The following is a 19686-nucleotide window of genomic DNA, read 5'->3' as shown; positions in this document are numbered from 1 at the left end:
TTTTTATATAAACAGAACATAATGATCTTAATATTTGGCAAGGAATGCAGTAAAAAGATGTGACTGCAAATTTTGGGATACCCTGTATATAGCAGGAAAAGTAACTGAAAAGAGGAGTTTAACTGTTATAAGCTTAAAAATATAATCAAACCAACTTACCCATGACTTGCACTTCGAGAGTTCCACGAGCACTGTAACCTTGGGCATTTCGGGCTACACACGTATAAACAGCCTGGTCAGACAGCCTCTCAACATTATCAATTATAAGCGTTCCATTGGGGAATACCTTCTGCTTTCCATTTATTGGAAGTACTCGACCATCTACAATAAAAGCCCATAACAATAATTCTCTATACAGAGAACAGTACTACTTACTAAAGGAATGATATTACTTAAACTGCATAAAATTAATTCATAAACTAGTTTTAAGAAAATATGAATCTTTTGTGCTTAGTATTATGTTAATTAACCAACAATATGTTCATTTCATAGCAGTGCAAACAGAACTATAAGAAAATAACATGGGTAAATATCAGTTATCAGCTTCAGAAAATATTAGTTATCAGCTCAAGCTTCAGAAAAAAATTATTATGCTTTGTGCATCGGCATGTCAATCATGAAATCCAATTAATTTAACTGAATAACCAAATAAAAGCCGAAAGGGAAGAATTTAGCATGGAAATTAGGTACTTGTGGAATATGTACTCCTTATTTCAAAAGCTCATTTCATATGCTTATGACTCACCTCTTTCCCAAACAATGGTTTCAATTGGATATCCAGCAACCGGGCAGGTGACAACTAGAGTTTCACCAGCTACAATTGACCTCTTATCCATTTGTCGAACAAAAGGTAGTCCATAAACATTTAGTTTTGCCATGTGTTCAGCAGATCCAACTTTTGACGAAGCAATGCACTTGTATAATCCTCCATCATTTGTGAGGATGGACGAGATGTTCAGGTGTGAGACTACATCACCATTCACGGTCACATACTGCCCTACTTGGAATCTGTAATTACAAACAGTTTACATTAGCTTTCCTTAAACACTGAGCAGAAATTAAAATGTTTTCCCTAGTTGCATTATTTTAGCCTTCTTTATTCATTGCTGAGGAATGAAAATAAAAATGTGGTTATTGTTTTGACTTAACTTTGCTTTTTATGGTACAGAATAGACATTTCTTCACATAGAATTGAAAACTTTCAATTTTTTCCCTTTGAAACGAAATGGTGTTTTCATGCACCAATGGCTCAAAGGGCTACATTTGACTGGGGATACATTTGGTTTCACTGCAATACCTAATAATAATATGTTTCACAACATGTCTGAAAGTATTCCTGATTCAAAGTAACCACATTTTTTGCGCATATGTGTATATGGTGTGATTAAGACAAGTGAGTACCACTGAGTTTACATTTACTCCCTTTATGTTTTAATTCTATTATAAGTTCTTTTTCTCATGTGTAAATGAGATTACTGTGAAATGACTCTGGTTTGGAAAGTAATTTTCACTCCACTTATACCAGTTTCATTGTTGAGTGATATCACTGAAATTTATAGGAGTGACAAGCATATTATGTTCTGAAGTCAGCATGTGGATTGTTATCATCATTTGCTAAGAAATATGCAGATTCTCTGCTGCCCATTTGCTAAGAAATATCCAGAACCATAAAACTGCAATATCATGAAAACCTACTCCACACATTTGTTTAGTATATCCACAAATTATCTGCGGTGGAATGATAATTACCCTTTGTTTCTCTTTACATCAACATTATTTGGTGTTCACCACAGGAGAGATGTCTCTGCGGCTGCTAGTTTTGGGATAAGATTTCAATGCACTGCCACTAAAGTATACAGTATCCCTCTTTCATCCCCAGCATTGAGTAAACCACTGTCACCCATTACCTTTTTCACATCCTCCTCAACGGGAAGTTTCAATCGTTTGAAATGTACACTAATTTTCAAATTAAAATTATCATAACAAATCTCTGTCTTAACAATTGGGAACAACTAAGAGACAGAGAAATCATCAATAGAAAGATGGATTTCCAACATTAGGGTTTCTTCTGAGTTAAAAATAAAAGAAATGAATATGAAAATATAATTTGAAAGTGTAAAATACCTATCTGGAACTCAATTTGAAAGAAAAGGGAAAGACTCAGTCGATACCTCTCTTAAAAGTAACCACAGAATCATCCAAAACATACACGTATCAGAATAACAAAAAGCAAGTGCTGTGAAATTTTTCTCTATAATACTGAAAAGAGCAGAGTTCAAGTAACATCTCTGCATTTCTAAAGAGATATTAGAAAGCCACGGTAGATGTCATATCCTCTGCAGCTTATTATGAAGCAGAGTAAGCAAATTCAGTGATAAAGATAAAACTAAAAATTTGCTAAATCAATAAATTGAGAATTTAGAAATTCTACCAAAAGAATAAGGGAAAAACATGTTGTTACAAAGGTTACAAATAAGGAACCCCAAAATAAAAACTCAATACTACTACCTTTCACTGTTGGAAAGTTTCTTCCCATCCAATTCCCAAGTTATTTCAGGAGTAGGATTACCAGAAGCAACACACTTGAGGAAAACAGAGGGTCCAGGCTGCAGTGTTTCATCATTGAAAGTGTAACGAAACTGGGGAGGCTCAACTGAAATAGTGAATTAGATGCACGCATATGAAAATATGAACTGCACAATTCAGTCACATTTATTGAATAAAAGCAGGTGATCATATTACATAAAAATGACATCTTTTGAGGCAAAATAATCATCCATGCCAAATTTATTCATAATACATTTAATAATTATTACCTCAGAGAGAATGTTAATGAGTATGTAGAGAAAACAGTGTATGATTATATGGAATTCTTTATAAGTCAATCATATTACTGGGAAATGACAATAGAGCATGGTAAAATGCATCGCTTTATGCATCTTATAATTTATTAATGGTATCCCAGAAATGGTTAGACTTGTGAACATTATTGGGGTGAACATTTTCAATAACAAAATACAAATTGCAATTGCCATTATTAAATCTACAATCAGTTGAAATCTCTCAATACCAGAAAGACAGGATCATCTTGTGGCCTACTCCAAGGGTTTAAGGACTAAGCAGTATAGAGCCATTGTAAAATAGCGGTTGAACTTAAGCACTTGACTAAATTTCAAGGCAAACAAGAATTATAAATTATTCGACCCATGACAAATTTAAATCTGTTTAATTAACAGATCAGGCTCTATCCTGATTGTGTAACACACCCAAAACTAACCTCAAAACAAAAATGTAGAGGAAAACAATGTCCAAACCCCTGGAAGGATTCTGGGAGTTGATCATGCCATTCCTTGTATTATGAAATGTTAAGCCGGCAAATGAATAACTTTCTTAAGATGAATATCATAATTTCAAACTGTAAATTCCATTCCTAACAAATAGGTGCCATGAAATGTTTTGAACAAAACTAATATTAGCATTCAAATGAAACGAATTAGGGGGTAAGTAAAGTCAGGGGTCAAAACAAAAAAACAATCTTAATATACACAGACCATGTGCTCTCTCAAAAACAGGAAATATTAGGGATGAATTATACCACCATTCAAAGATGTATTAGTAATAAGTAATCTATCGGTTAAGATAGGTTTTGGATGGACACAACTACCAAATAAATTGATGGTTTCCAGCGAAGCTTTATGGAATCGATTCATATTGGAAAAAAAATATTAACTTCATGATTCCACTGAAAATTTATTATGATACGACCCGGGTTTCAACATTCAACTCATCTTCAGGATGATGACGTGGACCTGAAGATGACGTTGAACGTCGAAATCCCGGTCATATCGTAATAAATTTTCAATGGAATCACAAAGTTAATATTTTTTCATTTCCAATGCCAAATAAATATTTTGTGATTCCTAAAAAATACAAAATCCAGTATCCCACTCTACATCAGGTCCCTCTTCATCTCTGAGTACTTCCTTCCTCCCTTCATCCCGTCCGACATCCCTATCCTGTTCCTTCCCTTTCCTCTTTTGCCCAACATTCTACCCTCTATCACAGTCTTCAACATCCCACTGCCGGTCAACACCCCCTTCATCCACTTTTCCTGCCTCCATAGGATTGCTCCCAACAAACCCCTCTCTTCGCCCACCATACCAAGTACTTCCTCGTTTGTTTTCTTCTCTGTCCATTTCACCTTCTCCATTCTTCTCCACACCCACATTTCAAAAGCCTCCAATCTATGTCTATCCTCCTGCTTCAATGACCACGTTTCCGCACCGTACATAGCTACGCTCCATATCAAAGTTTTTACGAGTCTTTTCTTGATATCCTTAACTCAACATCCCTGTCATCAACTCCCTCCTCCTTGTGAAAGCCTCTTTGCCTAGCACCATTCTTCTCCTTACGTCCCTACTACATTGACCATGTTGGTCAAAAACACTTCCGAGATACGTAAACTGTTCTACCTGCTCTAGTTTTTGCACTCCTATTTCAATGTTTAGCTTAGCTTTTTTCTTTCTGGTGCATTACAAAACTTTTGTTTTATTAATATTTATTCTCATCCCATACCTATCGCACTGAATTTCCAATTCACTCAGCAATGCTTGCAACCCCTTGGCTGACTGAAAAACTAGAGCTTGGTCATCAGCGAACCTAACTGATTTCACGAATTCCCCGACCACCTTCATTCCTACCTCCAGTTCTTCCCATGCCTCCTTAATCATTTCCTCTACATACAGGTTGAACAGCAACGGTGATAATGGGCAACCCTGCCTTACACCTCTTCATAATAAATAAATGAAAGGACTAACTTTCTCCCTTAAGGACCTCTTCATAACACAGCCCATCCGGACTCCTAGTTCTGCATTCTCACCTTGTGGATTAGCCTCCTGTCCTTCCACTCTATTCCTATTTTCTTCAATATACTCATTAGTTTTCCCAATTCACTATATCAAATGCCTTTGCATTAACTACCGGCAAATACTTACAGATTGTATTCTATAGGAAGCTATGCCAATTGATCACACTTCCTGAATCTGAGCATAACCATAATATAATTTAACTGATACCTCAAAGATATATATGTACAAGGTATTTTAAGTTGATACCTCATAAAATCATCCATTAGTAAGTAGGAACCATCATTTCAAGCAAGTCATTTAGATAGTATTTGCCTCTATGAAACTACACCGGCAAGATTTTTTTCTACACTCCACACATACACGCCTAGAAACCATACCGCAGAATCTCCTCCTTTTAATAAGGAGAAATAAAACCCACATCAGATTTTTCTTAGAATTCCACTTATACTTCAAAGAGATTTCATTAATCATATTAAAATTTGTGCTATTACTCATACCACTAATTTATCGCATATTCTCCGAGAAAATTGATTTTCATTCATCAAGCACATGAAAACAAGATATCAAACCAACAAAATATCGATAATTTAATTGGAGTCACAGTGGCAACTACATGACTTTTTCACTATAGAACATGGTTTATTTGGCCACTTCCTGTCACGATTAAGATAATGTCAGATAATTAAGTACAGAAAATGAATCCTCATGGGCTTTTACATTAGATTGTTACCATAACTAATTAATATTCGATGCCAAATATGGCTCATCTTATTTCAACTAGGCATGGATTGAAATCTAAGGAAACTCTTGGCCAAGTTTTCTCTTCTCCAATCCCTCGCCAAAATGAGAAGATGCAATGGCATGATTTCTCAAATGTCATGTCAAGTGTCAATACAAAATTTTAGTTCCCAATGTTCTAACCAAGCAAACAAGCACTATTCGAAAGACTATCTATATCTTGTAAAAGCATTTCTTTCGTATGGGTTTATATGTTCTTGTTCTGAAACACCCTGTAGATGGCTGCTGGCATGAAAAAGGAAAGGAAGGGACAAAAGTAAAATGTGAAGAAGAGTGATTTTAGGAAAGATAGGTTATATCATGGGACAATCATCTTTCATCTGAATCACTTCAGCATTTTCTACCAATTAATCATTAATGGTACATGATTTTTTCAATGATTTTTAACATTTTGTGATAGTTGGAAACCTTAGTTGAAAAATTAGTAAAAGACAAATTGCATAATTACTTACTCTTAATGTATTTCAAAAAGTTGCACTGTATAATAAAGTAATGTACTATTGTTAAATCAATTGTTTTATGCACATGAAAGTCATGCATGAAAATGCACAATAACAAGAATAATTATATCCATCCAGTAAATTTTATGATTAGGATCATCGACTAATGACTATAATTTATGGAAATCAAAACTCACATCTTCCACCCAACTTCAGTTCAGCACTAGCCTGAGCACTTTCCTGATCATTTCTAACAAAGCACTGGTACATTCCTTTGTCTTCTTTCTTCACAGAATCAATCCTCAGCACTGAGTCTTCATGATTCATTGATCTTCCATCCTTAAGCCATCCAATGGTTTTTACTGGGTTTCCTTCAAAGTTACAAGTGAATACAGCTGGACGACCAAAATCTACAGTTTGGGTTTGTGGCTCTACAACTGCTGCCAATGGTGCTGAAGGGTAAGAAACAGTATATTCATAAAGTAAGCATAAAAATTACCTTGAAATCCATCCGTTTATTACACAAATTGTCAAATCTCTCAAATAAAATGAGCTTACAACCATATAGTTCCCAAGTGAAAATGACATAGACAATTGCAATTCTTACTACTTTAGACATTTAATATTGTCAGAGTTTCTGATTTTACATTTAAAGCTACCATCATCAGAATTAACGAACAACCAAACTATGACAAAACAGAACTAAAGTGATATTTGTGTGAATTTACAGAAATCATGAAGTGAATGATTTTGGGGTTTAGTTTTTGGAACTCCTCCAACAGAAGAATAACAAGAAATCAGTTCCATCAAGAAATTCCCCTTCACATCCATTACCTAGGTTTCAACAAATTTTGTCGTAGATATGATGTCACTCACTGGAAGAGCCCAAAATTTGCTAAAAACGAGGTGGTGGATGAGAGAAGACAAAAGTTGTTGATGGAACCATCTTATTGTTCTTCAGTTCCAGGAATTATTGGGCATAATTACCATTGATATTCATATCATGCCTTGACTTGTACATATTTGAAAAAATCTCTGTTTACTTTACCAAGGGGTTGTGCATACACATCAATTCACACCTAAAGTGAAGAAGGGATAGAAAATAGGCAAAGGGCAAGGCTGTTGTGATAATGAGGACTCAATAGGCATGACATTTGTTCACTCATGTCACATGTGCATTACGTATTTGTGACATTTAATACATGGAAGAAATGGCAGAGGGTACTAATGTAGGATTCTGGAAACATTACAATTAACAAAAAAGGTTCTTATACACTACATGGTTTGGAGGGACCTGAAGTGAACATTTTATTTGAAATTTTCATATAACTATAAAAATTGTAATGGTGGTCGCAGGGCAGGGTGGTATAATACTGGCAGGGAAGTAAATGAATCGTGGCAAAATGAGACATGGGGACGAGGAGATTATATGGGCCAGAATATACATAACTCATGGACAACCTCTAAGAATTACAAGGTGAAATGACCCAAGATAAGACCTTAGGTTTTTGAAAGCATAAAAATTCCATTTAAAAATTTTATAAGCATTCAAATTATTTCTATAAAATTATTCCAAAGAATAGAACTCTAAATAGAAGATTTCAGGGTTACCTGTGACAGTTAACACTGTTTCCACACTCTCTCCACCAACTGAGTTGTTAACAACACATAAGTATTTTCCAGAGTCCTCAACATGTGCTTCTTTGATGATCAGGGTGCCACTAACTTGCTTCACTCGATCATTCAAGGCCACAGCTTGTTTCCTATTGGTCCCATCAATGAACTTGTACCACCTGTGTGGGAGATAGAAAAGAACAAACCGGCTCCTTGCATGCAATTTTGTCACACTATATAAAAGTTACTTTTCTACTTTAAAAATTACATATTTTACAATGAATGAATGCAAAAAAACATGGAAAGTTATTCTGCTTTTGAAAAAATGAACATTTATCAGATTTTTTCAGCAGTCTTGAGAAAGATGAAATGAACAGAAACCAACAGTAGAATGAGGTTTTTGAACAAGAAGGTACTGACTTAATAACTTAGAAAAACCTGTGTTTGGATACTGAATTCACATGACCTCTTGTAACTATTGCCTAATAATTTAAGAGGAAGAAAATGCGGTGCTAATGACTCTCAACTTAGTTCTCCTTACCTATACATTGGGACTGGGTATGCTTGTACAGGACACAAAGCTACTAATGTATCATTCTGACATATTTCTTTTACCTCAATTGTTTTACTTGTCACTCTTGGTCGCACAGCACCATTTGGCTCTGAAAGACATGATATTTGCAACTACTCTTAATTTTTAATTTATTCATGCACAAAAATATAAAATGAATGAGATATTGTTGGATGCTTGTTAGAATTCCAACACTTATTATAATTATGTATTCCTTCATGCAGGTGAACCAGTGCCCAAACCAGTGACATAAAAACTCCCTATTACTAATCAAATTTCAAGTTGAGCCTATTTATTAAAACATTAAAGGGAGGAAAATATACACTTTTAAAAATATGCTAACAAATGGGTCTGATTTCCCCAATTAAATCTCACTGAAAGAGGTGATATTAAACTCTAATCTGATTTCCACAAAGCAATGTTTTTCCAACTGTTCCGTTTGAATTAAAGTCATTCAAAATATTATCTAAAGAAAGTGTTTTTTAAAATGAAAACCATTATTTCATGTCCTACAGTCCATTCATAATCTCATGGAGCATAATTATGGAGCATGTAATTGTTTTCTTTCTGAAAATGCAGCCTTCAAACTCATTAATATACTTCACATGTCATTGCAATAAAACAAAGCAAATGCCATACAGTATTAAAAGAAAAGCACCCAATGCATGCAGTCAGCTCTATTGCTAACTAACTACTGGCAAGCACATAAAGTTTGCACTGTGTTAGAGGAGAATATCCTGAAGTGGAATCCTCGCTTTGTACATTAAGGCCTTTATTCTTCATGTGACACGGCATACTTGCCTGAAAACTGGAACAGGATAGCCTTGACTCAAACAGACAACTGCCCCATCTTTCCCACCACTCAAGACTCTCTCTTGAAGCCTCCCTCCTGAGAGTTTAGGTGCCACGCTACTTGTAGGCTCTAAATGCAACATCACATCAAAATCACTCTTAAGAGGCAGGCAAGTACAACAATTTGACAAACATAGAAAATAATGAATATGGGCCACGTCAACCATGTGAAATATCTTTCAAAACGAAAACAATTCTTACAAGTATTCAAAAAGATAACCTAAAAACATTTAGGGTTTGAATCATTAACGATATCCAAGCAAAATATCATGATTTCTCAAGCTAGTTTCCTTAAAATACTTTAATTTCTGAACTGTCTCAAGCATTACTGAACAAATGGCTCAATTAAATGTCATACTTACACTGATAATGCTATTTGTGCCCTCATTCCAATTAAAATATTCATACACAATGCTTCCTCACTTAAGCTAACCCTAGCTTCCTAACAAAGGCTATAAAACCATAAAAACAGTAATTAACCCAAAGGTCAGTTTGGTAGGTGATGGTAGATTTCACCCAGTCCTAGGCCTGATGGCGTGTGAAATTCACACATCAGCGTATGGGGGCCATTACTTTTCCCTGTGGCGGTTATGGTTTCCTAGGAAGATGTGGTACCCATAAAATCACAAAGCTTGGGTGGAGCTGAGGGTGTCCAGTGAGGCCCAGACCAAGGCTACACGACCATAGTGGTGTTAATTTAAATAGCATTAGACCTAAATTCTAACATTTGAATATGGCTTATGAAAGGCAAGTTACAACCTAAAAGACTAAAGTTAAATAGAGTTGGCATCATTTTATAGTCATTCACTTTGTGATGGCTTGCCCATTTGAGATTTAAATATTGTTTTAAGACTAAATTTTTTCAAAAATTTGATATTCCTTCATGCAATCCTCTTAACAGGCAACATTTTGTCTCACCCAGTTACATTAAATATCATAATAAATTCATAACTGAATTGAAGGACAGTTGTAGAAAAATTCTATTCCTTCAAAATATCTAAATGCATGCTATTTAGAGTGCCTGTCACGTTCATGACTCAGTTAATGGATGTCACGAATAATGTATTCCACCAGTATTTCTGAAAATTTCATGAAGGACTTATTCCCAAAAAAATAAATTAGCAGGATCAGTATAAGTGATCCATGCAATTTGATAAAAGGACCGGGTAAATTACTGCTACTAAAGAGTAACCAACGCTGCGAAAAAAGAGAGCAAATATTACCTGAAGTAAGTTAATTTATTTTATTTTATTTATTTATTCAGTATAAGTCCGAAAACAGCGCATTCTGGCCTTTACATCGAACTATTAACAACGATAACAATGATCACATTTACAAACACCCAAGCCCTAGGTGGAGGAAAACTCACCCAGGCGGGAATCGAACCCGCGACCCTTGGAATGGCAGACGAGGACGTTACCCCGCCGCCACCGGGGTCGGCAATCATGTATCTTATATTCAAAGTTACACTAATATTGCCAGCAAGTGGTTTTCTTGAAATGTACGACAACAAAAGTGTAATCCAGGGATGAAATTGTACCCATGGCATCATAAATTGTAGACAAAATATTCAATGATAATTTAGTGATTTTCCAGAATAGATTTTTTGCCTGTCCTCTCATCTGTTTAGGGTAGGCTGAATTGTTGGACATCAATAACAATTAACCCATCAGGCTAACAGCCAACCAGAACCAATACATTAAAAAATATAGTTTAAATTAATGTACGTTAAATTCTCATATGCCATTTCAAAGATTTCATGATTACCAGCATGAATTCCCATATATATGCAGGATAAGTAAGTTCAGTGATTTCTGGGTTTCAGGAGAAACTGACCATGTAGGATTATATAATTTGTAAACATAATAAAAATGATAACTACTGACAAATGTGGCCTATTTATCATGGATTGAAGGCATGATGAACAGAGCACAAACATTTTCCACCTTTACATTGAAATGAACATATGTTTTTGATAGAATTATATTTTTAATTCCAAATGTAGTGCCTCGAAGTATTTTGTAAAGCAGATAATTTTTCTTGGAATTCCTCATTACAGGATAGGCCTCTTATGCAATTTCACAGAGGAAGAAGTCAGGTTTTCCACCATAAATAATTTACGGAATGGTCCTATCTGATTATCAATCCATTTTGTGAAATAACTGCCAGAATTAACTACAGATAAATACAGCTGAAAGTTGCAAAACATTCTCAATAATCTACACCACAACTTTTTCATCAATTCCAGTTACCACACCAAAGAGCTTAGTGAGCTTAGACATCATAACATGCAAGGCATCACAGAATTGAAATAGTATCTTAAGGTTGCATTTCAACCCAGGGCCATAATTTCTGAGAACTCAGAAGTATAAAACTAGAAATGGCGACCTAAAGCACAATTTTGGTGGGGTACTCAGCACCAATTAATTCCTTATTGTCAATGACAAATACCACATGTAATCAACAAGTCTGCCAGAAAAGTATCATATTGCATAAATAATAGACGAATAAAAACCAATTCCTCTATGTTAAGCCATGAGATGTAAGCTGCAAGAAGTATAGTTGCTGTGTAATTGTGTTGAACACATAACAATCCCAAGACTTAATGTCCAGATTCCCTGCCCTGTCATCCAGATCTATCCGTAAGTAGCCTAAAATTTTATTTTATTAAGCTGCTGAAATATTCAGATTTTACTTTTTTTGTTCATAGAAATGAAAATAAAAATTGCAGAATTACACATCTCTTACTGGTAAAGAAAGAATATTGGCATACTAGACTACTTTTCTTTCAACTTTTAACCAAATTGGATGTTTACTTTGCTATAGCCGATGATCTGTCGAGGCTTCCGACAAATTTCACAGACATAAATAAAGATATGCAGTGGCATGTATATCTTTCTATCTTTAAACTCCCCCCAAGAAAATAAATTTTAAAAAATGTTAAAAGACTTCTTTGCAAATAATGTTTTCTATAGCGTCCAAGAGTACATAGAATGAGCCAAGGTAGAGAAATCTGTTTTTTAAATCTTTAATACTCATATATTCCATGTACATTATTATTCCTATAAATTTGTATATATGTTAAGGCACCTATAAATGTAATTTAATCTTAACGAAGCCAATAGAATTATGTATGGTTCTATGGTGAATAAATCCATCTAATCTATCTTTCTGAAAATTCCAATTAAATACTGGCAATTAGTATGCCATGGATGATATTATTATTCAAGTTGAGAACACATGATTACATTAGCACAAACCAATTAGATTGAACAAATTTTAATCATTTGCAACAGCAAATTTCAGTCTTCTTTTTGAAATCCAGGAAGAACAAAGTTTCCTAGGTTCTTTTGTTCTAAATGTGGAAATGCCTCCTTTCATGTGTCAATGGAACAGTAATTTAATAGGTTGATCAATCAATGATTAGTTTTTTTCATTGGTTTTTTACCATATATTACAAAAGCATATAAAGAGTCTCCATAAATACACTTTCAAATTATTTAAAAGCTTACTGTGAAATCCTTATGAACTTTATAAGCTTCAATTTTGGCAGAAAATACTCAGCCCACTTGTCTTATTTTCTGAAACAAGCATGCACTATTCTGAAGATAATATTTGTTGTGTTACAAGTAACTTAAGATTGAATACAGTCAACATAAAGGTTCCATACCCCTTCAGTTTCCACTTCAAAGGAATACACATGCCACACACCCCCTAGGGTTTTATTACAAAAATAATAGCAGGAAAAAGAAATGGGGGAAGAAGATATGAGGAAAAATGAACGAGAGATTGGTGCAGCAGTGGCATGTTCCATTCACAGGGGTGGGAACAAGACACCAATGCACTCTGAAATGACAAGAGCAGATGTTACTACCACACTACATATGATTTTAGATTAATTTCATTGTCCTGTATTTATTTATCACCAAAAAGAAGCCTGCATACTACAACAAGTGAAATATCAAATTTACTGCAATGAAGAATGAGGAAGCTTTAATGGAAGTACAAAGGAAGTATTAGCAAAAAAAATTAATAAATATCTAAAGAAGGATAGAACAATGGAAACTGTTGTAGAAAGGTACTGGACACAGGATGGTAGAGCATTATAGGAAGTAACAGGCATGATAAACACTAAGGGAAGTAATAAACCAAGTAAGGATCACAGGAGAGAACATTAAGATGAATGAATGAAGAACATAGAAGAACCATGAAAACGGGAGAAGAATCTGCAGAGAGCTAGATGATAAACTTGATGATTGTTGGTGCGGGGGAACCTTTGACATGAGCCCCGGGCACTTTAGATTTCTTGGTCCATGGTGCCAACCCATGCTTAACCTGCCTGTCACATGCAGGCAGGGGACAAAAGCATCACAAATGTACTGTAAGCAAAGAGGTGAAAAAATGTTGGCAAAGACTTTGATGCAGAGTATAGCACAGTATGAATCAGAAACCTGGTATTTCTGGCAGGAGGATGAGCATAGATTAGAAGCTTCTGAGATGTGTGCTTGGAGAAGACCTGATACAATAAGTTGGACAGAGAGGATGACTAACAATGAAGTTTTAATAATGGTGGACAAAATAAGAAGTTGCCAGAGAAATCCAAAACCGGGAGAGAAAGTGACCAGAGGAAATAGGGCAATGAGGTGGAATTGAGACGGCTGTGATGGAAGGGATAATATTGGGTAAGTGGAGTAGAGAAAGGACATTTTAGACAGCATGAAGACTGTTTGCAGAAGTTTCAAAGAATTGAAGAAGAGAATATGGCAGAGCAAACAACAGGAAGTTCTTGCAATACGTATAAGGTAATAGCTATTAGGAATCACCCAAAACCAACCTTTAAAACAATACCTTAAAATGAACGATTTAGCTAAGCAATGCAGTGCTATAATTTTTAAGAAGATTCAATATCTATGGAACTCATGAAAGAGATTGAATTTTCAGTCTACAGTAACATATTTGGGAATTCATGGGGTCTGGTAATCCAGTGGGCTACTGACCAGTGGACCCAGGTTGATTCAGGGTAACTTCTTTCGAAACTTTCAGCTTTACTTTAGCTGTGCGATTTTTCCAGTATCTGACCTTCCAGGGAAATAAAAAGGGAAAGGAATTGGCCCACCTACCCTGATATGAGAATGTGAAACACCATTGGGCTTAGTACTTCGTGACCTCTGCCCTCACTTATCAAACAAACCTTGATTGGTTGATTACTGCCGTAAAAACAGATTCTTACCTCACCGATGTTCGATATCTACCAAAGCATGAAATAGATGGGAGCAATAGACACTAGCATGTCAACATGCAAATTAGATATGCAAATGATTAATTAAAACAAAAAAACTAAAGAAACATAGGGTGAAGGAAAATTTGAAGGATTTAGTCCTCTCCTTTTTACCACTGTGAATCTCTTTTTTTATTTGTTCTATATTTTTGTTTTCTTACATGTCATGCTTGTCCAATCCAACAGTTAACTGTCACTCAATCAATATATCATGGGGGATGTGGTAGTCTAGTGGGTAGAACATTGGGTCATGGACCAGATGACCTTGGCTCAACTCCCAGGGACACAGCTGGGCAATCTCAGCTTCCCCCAAGCTAAGATTTTTCAGATACCAGATCTTCCTGGTGAAACCATAGGTGAAATATTTAACTGGCCCCCTACCCTGATGTATGAATTAAACAAGCTGTTGGGCATAATACTAGATGAGCTCTACCCTAACCTATTAAACCTACCTACAGATTGATAACTGTATTTTTTTGTACTCCATGTACTAACTTATAATGCAAACATGGATATTTGATTCAACCACTTAATATTAAAAAATAACTGTAGGATAATAACTAAATAATTTTCTGCACTTGACTTGATTAAATGGTGTAAGTACCCCTTTTCACTAAAACAATCTCTAAATCAATGGTTTACCTCATGATATTGAATGGACTCCTCACCAATTGCCCTTCATGTTTGAGGTGCACGCTTCCTATAATAAATTAATTGGCCACACAAGTACCACAAATGCCATAGACATATACTCTATCTACACTTTAGATCCATCATGAAATGAGCGAAAAAAATAATTTCTACAAAATTTGTGCCCCCTAACCTACCTGTATGACTCCCTATTTTCTGCATCTTCATTTAGTACTTTGGGTTTTGAGAATCAAATGGATGCTCGTATCCTATCTATTTTCCTATGGCAGGTTCATTGATTTTTAGAATGATTACTACAAAATAAAGTAAAAAAGTTTGTGTATTTTACTTATTAACTTTTAAATTGTTTTATAAAGTAACGATAAAATTTTGCTGTAAATTGAAGACAATTAACATGATAGATCTTGTTTCTGTGCAAGACAATTAATATGAAAAATCATTGCTCATTATTTTAAAGATAAATACTGTGACTTCTGCAATTACAACAAACCTTACTTAGTCATGTGAAACTTTTCTCTCACCACAAATGAAGAGAAAGTACTCATGAAATACAGTTCACTATTGTTGATTCCCATTCTAAACCCATTTCACAGCAAGGAGTTGCTGTATAAATAGAAAGTGGAATTGATCCAGAATAATTCAGGAAAATTAGCCCTTCTTAATAAATGTAGAAATAATTAAATTGTTTACCACTATTGGCATCTTGGAAAAGCATCAACCACAATTGAATTGTCAAATAAATAATGTAGGTATGTATGTGAATGAGGTCAGCACTACGTCTAGTCTATATCTAGCAATAAAAATGGTCAGATTACTAATTACATTTGAGCATTCTATAAGAAACAGTACAGCTCTTGAAGGCAGAACTAAAAATATGGGAGAAAGAAAGAGGAAGGTGACATAAGACTGGAGACGGGACATATTTTCAAGATGCTAGCAATGAAGCTAAGCAAGGCATAGCTCTATTTGATGGCTGACCTTAATTATGAAAGAAGATCAGTTTCGAAGCCTACTGCAGTTCCAAAGCAGGTTGCAGTCATCAGAGGAAAGCATTGGAATGCAGGAAGACCTTGTTCTGTGAAGAGTACCAGCGGGAAAAGTAGTTCAACCAATTTAGCTCTGCATTACTAAAATTGGCCTTATTAACTTCTAATGGACCTTGCTATTGCTTAAAGTTTTCCATTGTAGTAATCACACATTTATTTTGGATTCCCTTTTACCATGCTTTTTACTCCTTATTACAATAAATATTAACTTCTGAGTACCACAGCAGTTATTGGTAAGTCAAAATTTTTGTGGGTAGCGTGAGTTGCTTTACATTGAACCAAGACTGTTTGCTCAAGAATTATTCACCTTTTTTAACAAATGGCAAATGTAATCTGGTCAAAAACGTTCAATGACATCTTTCATATGCTCATCAATCACATACAAATAAGTAAAATACGATGGATTCCCAACAAGTTGGTCTGCAAAATATAAGAAATTTCGAGCATCAAGACTTGCTATTTCATCTATTTTTCATAGTAATGATAATATAATTCATCAATACAATCCTAGGAACTGAAAAAATACAAAATTGCTGGGTTAATACAAGAATGCCCCAAACACACATGCATATTCACTTGATGTGTGTATGTGCTCAAGGAGAGGTGTGATACATGCATATTAATATATCCATAACTTGGTGGTCAAATAATTGATGAAAAATAAAAGGTGGCCTTGATTAACAGAGAATAACTACATTATGAATTTAAAAAAAACATTCTGATTTCTTTTCATGGATTGTCCATCCAACACTGGTTTTTATGGCCCCATGGCCTTTAGGTTTTTGGCACAGTAATACAATTTTAGGAAAATCTAACAAAATTTGGCCATATTAATTTGAAATTTGCAGATCATTAAAATCAAATAAATGTTATACTGTAAAACAAACCATACAACATATCCCATGCCAAAATACCTTTTAATGAAAAATAAATCAGCTGCAGTTTGGGAAATCTGTATTTTTTCTCTGAATTACTTGTCACTGATTTTTTTAGAATATTTGGCATCAGAAGTTTTTAGACATGCTACATTAATTAAACTTTATGATTAATCATACATATATGATGCGACATATTTTTCCATGACTGCAACCACTACCCACAATTCAAAATATTAGTAAGTAGTAAATCACAATGTTACCAAATATGAGAGATCATTCGATTGCCAGCAAATTTAATCAGCAGTTCACACACTAATAGCACCTATAACTGAAAATATCTTTTTTGGTGCTCATCGAAAGAATGAATGAAAATGACAATTTGATGAAGTTCCTAACTAATGTAGTACGATTATGCCGGGAAATCCAACTGGGAAGCTGTAAATTGGTAGACCATAAAATTTTATCTGCCAGCTAATGACAGCCAAAGATAAGCAGATAGGCGTGCATCTAAAATGCAAATAAAAATTCAAATGCGCGAATGATTTGAATCCCAGGTCATATGGATATCTCCATAATATGATAAATACTTATATTCCTTAAATGCACTTTGTTCCACTGTAATGATGGTCAAGAGCAAAAGTCATATGGGTCCTATAAGCATGGAACACGCAGGGAACTACAGGAATGAAAAAACACTGCAATGCTCATACATCTGTGGACGCATTTTTAAAACACATTCATTGAAGTTATTGGCAAAAATTAGTTGAAAAATCCATTATAGAATCAGTTAACAACTTTAAACATGGTCACTGAAACAGTGCTTATAAAAAAGATACACCAAGATAAGGGAGCACACCACAAAATCTACCATCCTAGCGACCAACAAATGAGAGATATATAATAGTCAAATCAAATCAAAAGACATTCTATTAAATTATACAGTAACTGATTCCAGTAGAGTCCCAATCGGACAAATAAAACTTCTTTTCATTTATGAAGCAGCCCAATGTATATAAGACAAAAAAGAGTCAATAATTCCAATTTTGTGATATTGATTCATTCGTTGAATGAATTAAGCAAGAGCTTGGTTATGGTTATGTGACATATAAAACTTACTTTCAATAAAAATATCCATTTGAGGACGTAAGACTTTAAAAGAAATTACTAAACAAGAAATGTCTTTGCTGAAGAAAAGTCTTCACTTGAGCATGTAAACTCCAAATATTGCTTAGCATTTTTTTCTAATATGGTGTCCACTCAATTTCAAGGCAGTAAGATTATGGTTATCATTTTATGATGCATACCTAATAATTTATAATTCTCAAGAATTTACTCAAAAGAAAAATCAACTTCGTTTATGATCATTCATCTTTTTAATGCACAAGACTTGACAGGGACATTTTAAACTTCAATTAAAATAAGAGAGGCTTTTAATACTATTAAGTAAACACCGCTACTATAAAATAATGAAGTACTCCATGGAGAAAACAGCAGATATATATCTCATAACTTTTTCAGACTTGTCAGCATTAAATATAAAGTACCATCCAGGAAGTCCCAAAAATATTGAAATGAAAAAACTAATTTTTCCTGATCCAATTAAAGAATTTGAAATTATGTAAGTATTGGCATACTGTATTGCTATAAGCAGAAGACTAGCAATACAACATGCATGGACATGAAAACATAACACTGATGAAAAGAAACACTCATCAAACCAGCAAAACAATGAGTGAAAACAGTCAGCTGACAGCAAATTTTAATTTTTGGAATTTGTTCTCCCCTTTAATAACAGATTGAAGAGTTTTTAGTAATTATTATATCACATGAAAAATAACTTATTGGTAGTACTCTTCCCTTGATCCAGAATGTGCTATACTAATGGATGTAATATACCAATAATAATGCTTTAAATTGAAACTATTGATGCTGGGATATACAGTTTAAGCCATTAAAAAATTTAGTAAATAGGACTACAAAGAATAAATTTTGGACTTAATGCCGCTTCAATCCCATTTCAATCAAAATATTGAACAAAGGAAACATCATTTATAAAAACACATACGCAGGGATTGCATCTTACTTTAAGGTTCAATACTATGCTAAAATAAAAGCACTCACCTATTATTATCAGTGTCATGTGGAAACTATAATTTGCATGTTGATAATTACAGAAAGTGCCAGTGGTGTCATTCTAATATATTTGGAAAATCACCAATTTTAAATAGATATTACAAAAAAGCTTTGAAACGTATGGCCCATGAATGAAAGGAAACATCTGCTCAGTATAACTTTAATTTCCCAGCGTTAAGGTAACTTCTGTGAGTTTGCAATTATTTTCTGGTATCTCTTTCAATAATTTATAAGAAAACAATATCCTTCCAATTGTAACTACGTATCTCTTTGGCCTCAAATTTCATCTCATTGCCATTTCCTGTCAATCAAATCACTATGTTTATACAGCTTTTCCAATCCACATTAGACTTCATATTTTAATACGACTCTAACAATGAATGCCTGAACAGGAATGCATTTCTTTTTTACCTATTATTTTCGTGAAATTTCAATGAAGTTAATTTCCCGTAGAGTTGTTTTCTTTTCCAAATAATTTTTGGCAGTTTCTCCCCAAGAAATGATGATATGCATGCAGCACTTCCTTGCACTTCAACTAACTAATAATTCCAGATTCT

The 19686-nt window shown here is 34.4% G+C and overlaps 1 protein-coding gene across 1 annotated transcript in view; it reads right to left on the bottom strand.

Moving 5' to 3' along the window:
- The window catches only part of Dscam1 (Down syndrome cell adhesion molecule 1), a 333929-nt gene that overhangs the window by 133609 nt on the left and 180634 nt on the right, over positions 1 to 19686 (bottom strand). The window contains exons 8-12 of the mRNA XM_071598922.1: positions 7718 to 7899; positions 6304 to 6558; positions 2509 to 2653; positions 746 to 1008; positions 160 to 321 (exon numbers count right to left, since the gene is read on the bottom strand). Coding sequence (XP_071455023.1) covers positions 160 to 321; positions 746 to 1008; positions 2509 to 2653; positions 6304 to 6558; positions 7718 to 7899 — 1007 coding nt within the window. The remainder of the gene's footprint in view (positions 1 to 159; positions 322 to 745; positions 1009 to 2508; positions 2654 to 6303; positions 6559 to 7717; positions 7900 to 19686) is intronic.

The sequence above is a fragment of the Hetaerina americana genome, unplaced genomic scaffold, assembly GCF_022747635.1.
Source record: "Hetaerina americana unplaced genomic scaffold, ioHetAmer1.1.p SCAF_10, whole genome shotgun sequence".
Classification (NCBI taxonomy): domain Eukaryota; kingdom Metazoa; phylum Arthropoda; class Insecta; order Odonata; family Calopterygidae; genus Hetaerina; species Hetaerina americana.
The sequence above is the reverse complement of the archived record's forward strand: the minus strand, read 5'-3'. Positions and strand labels throughout refer to the sequence as shown.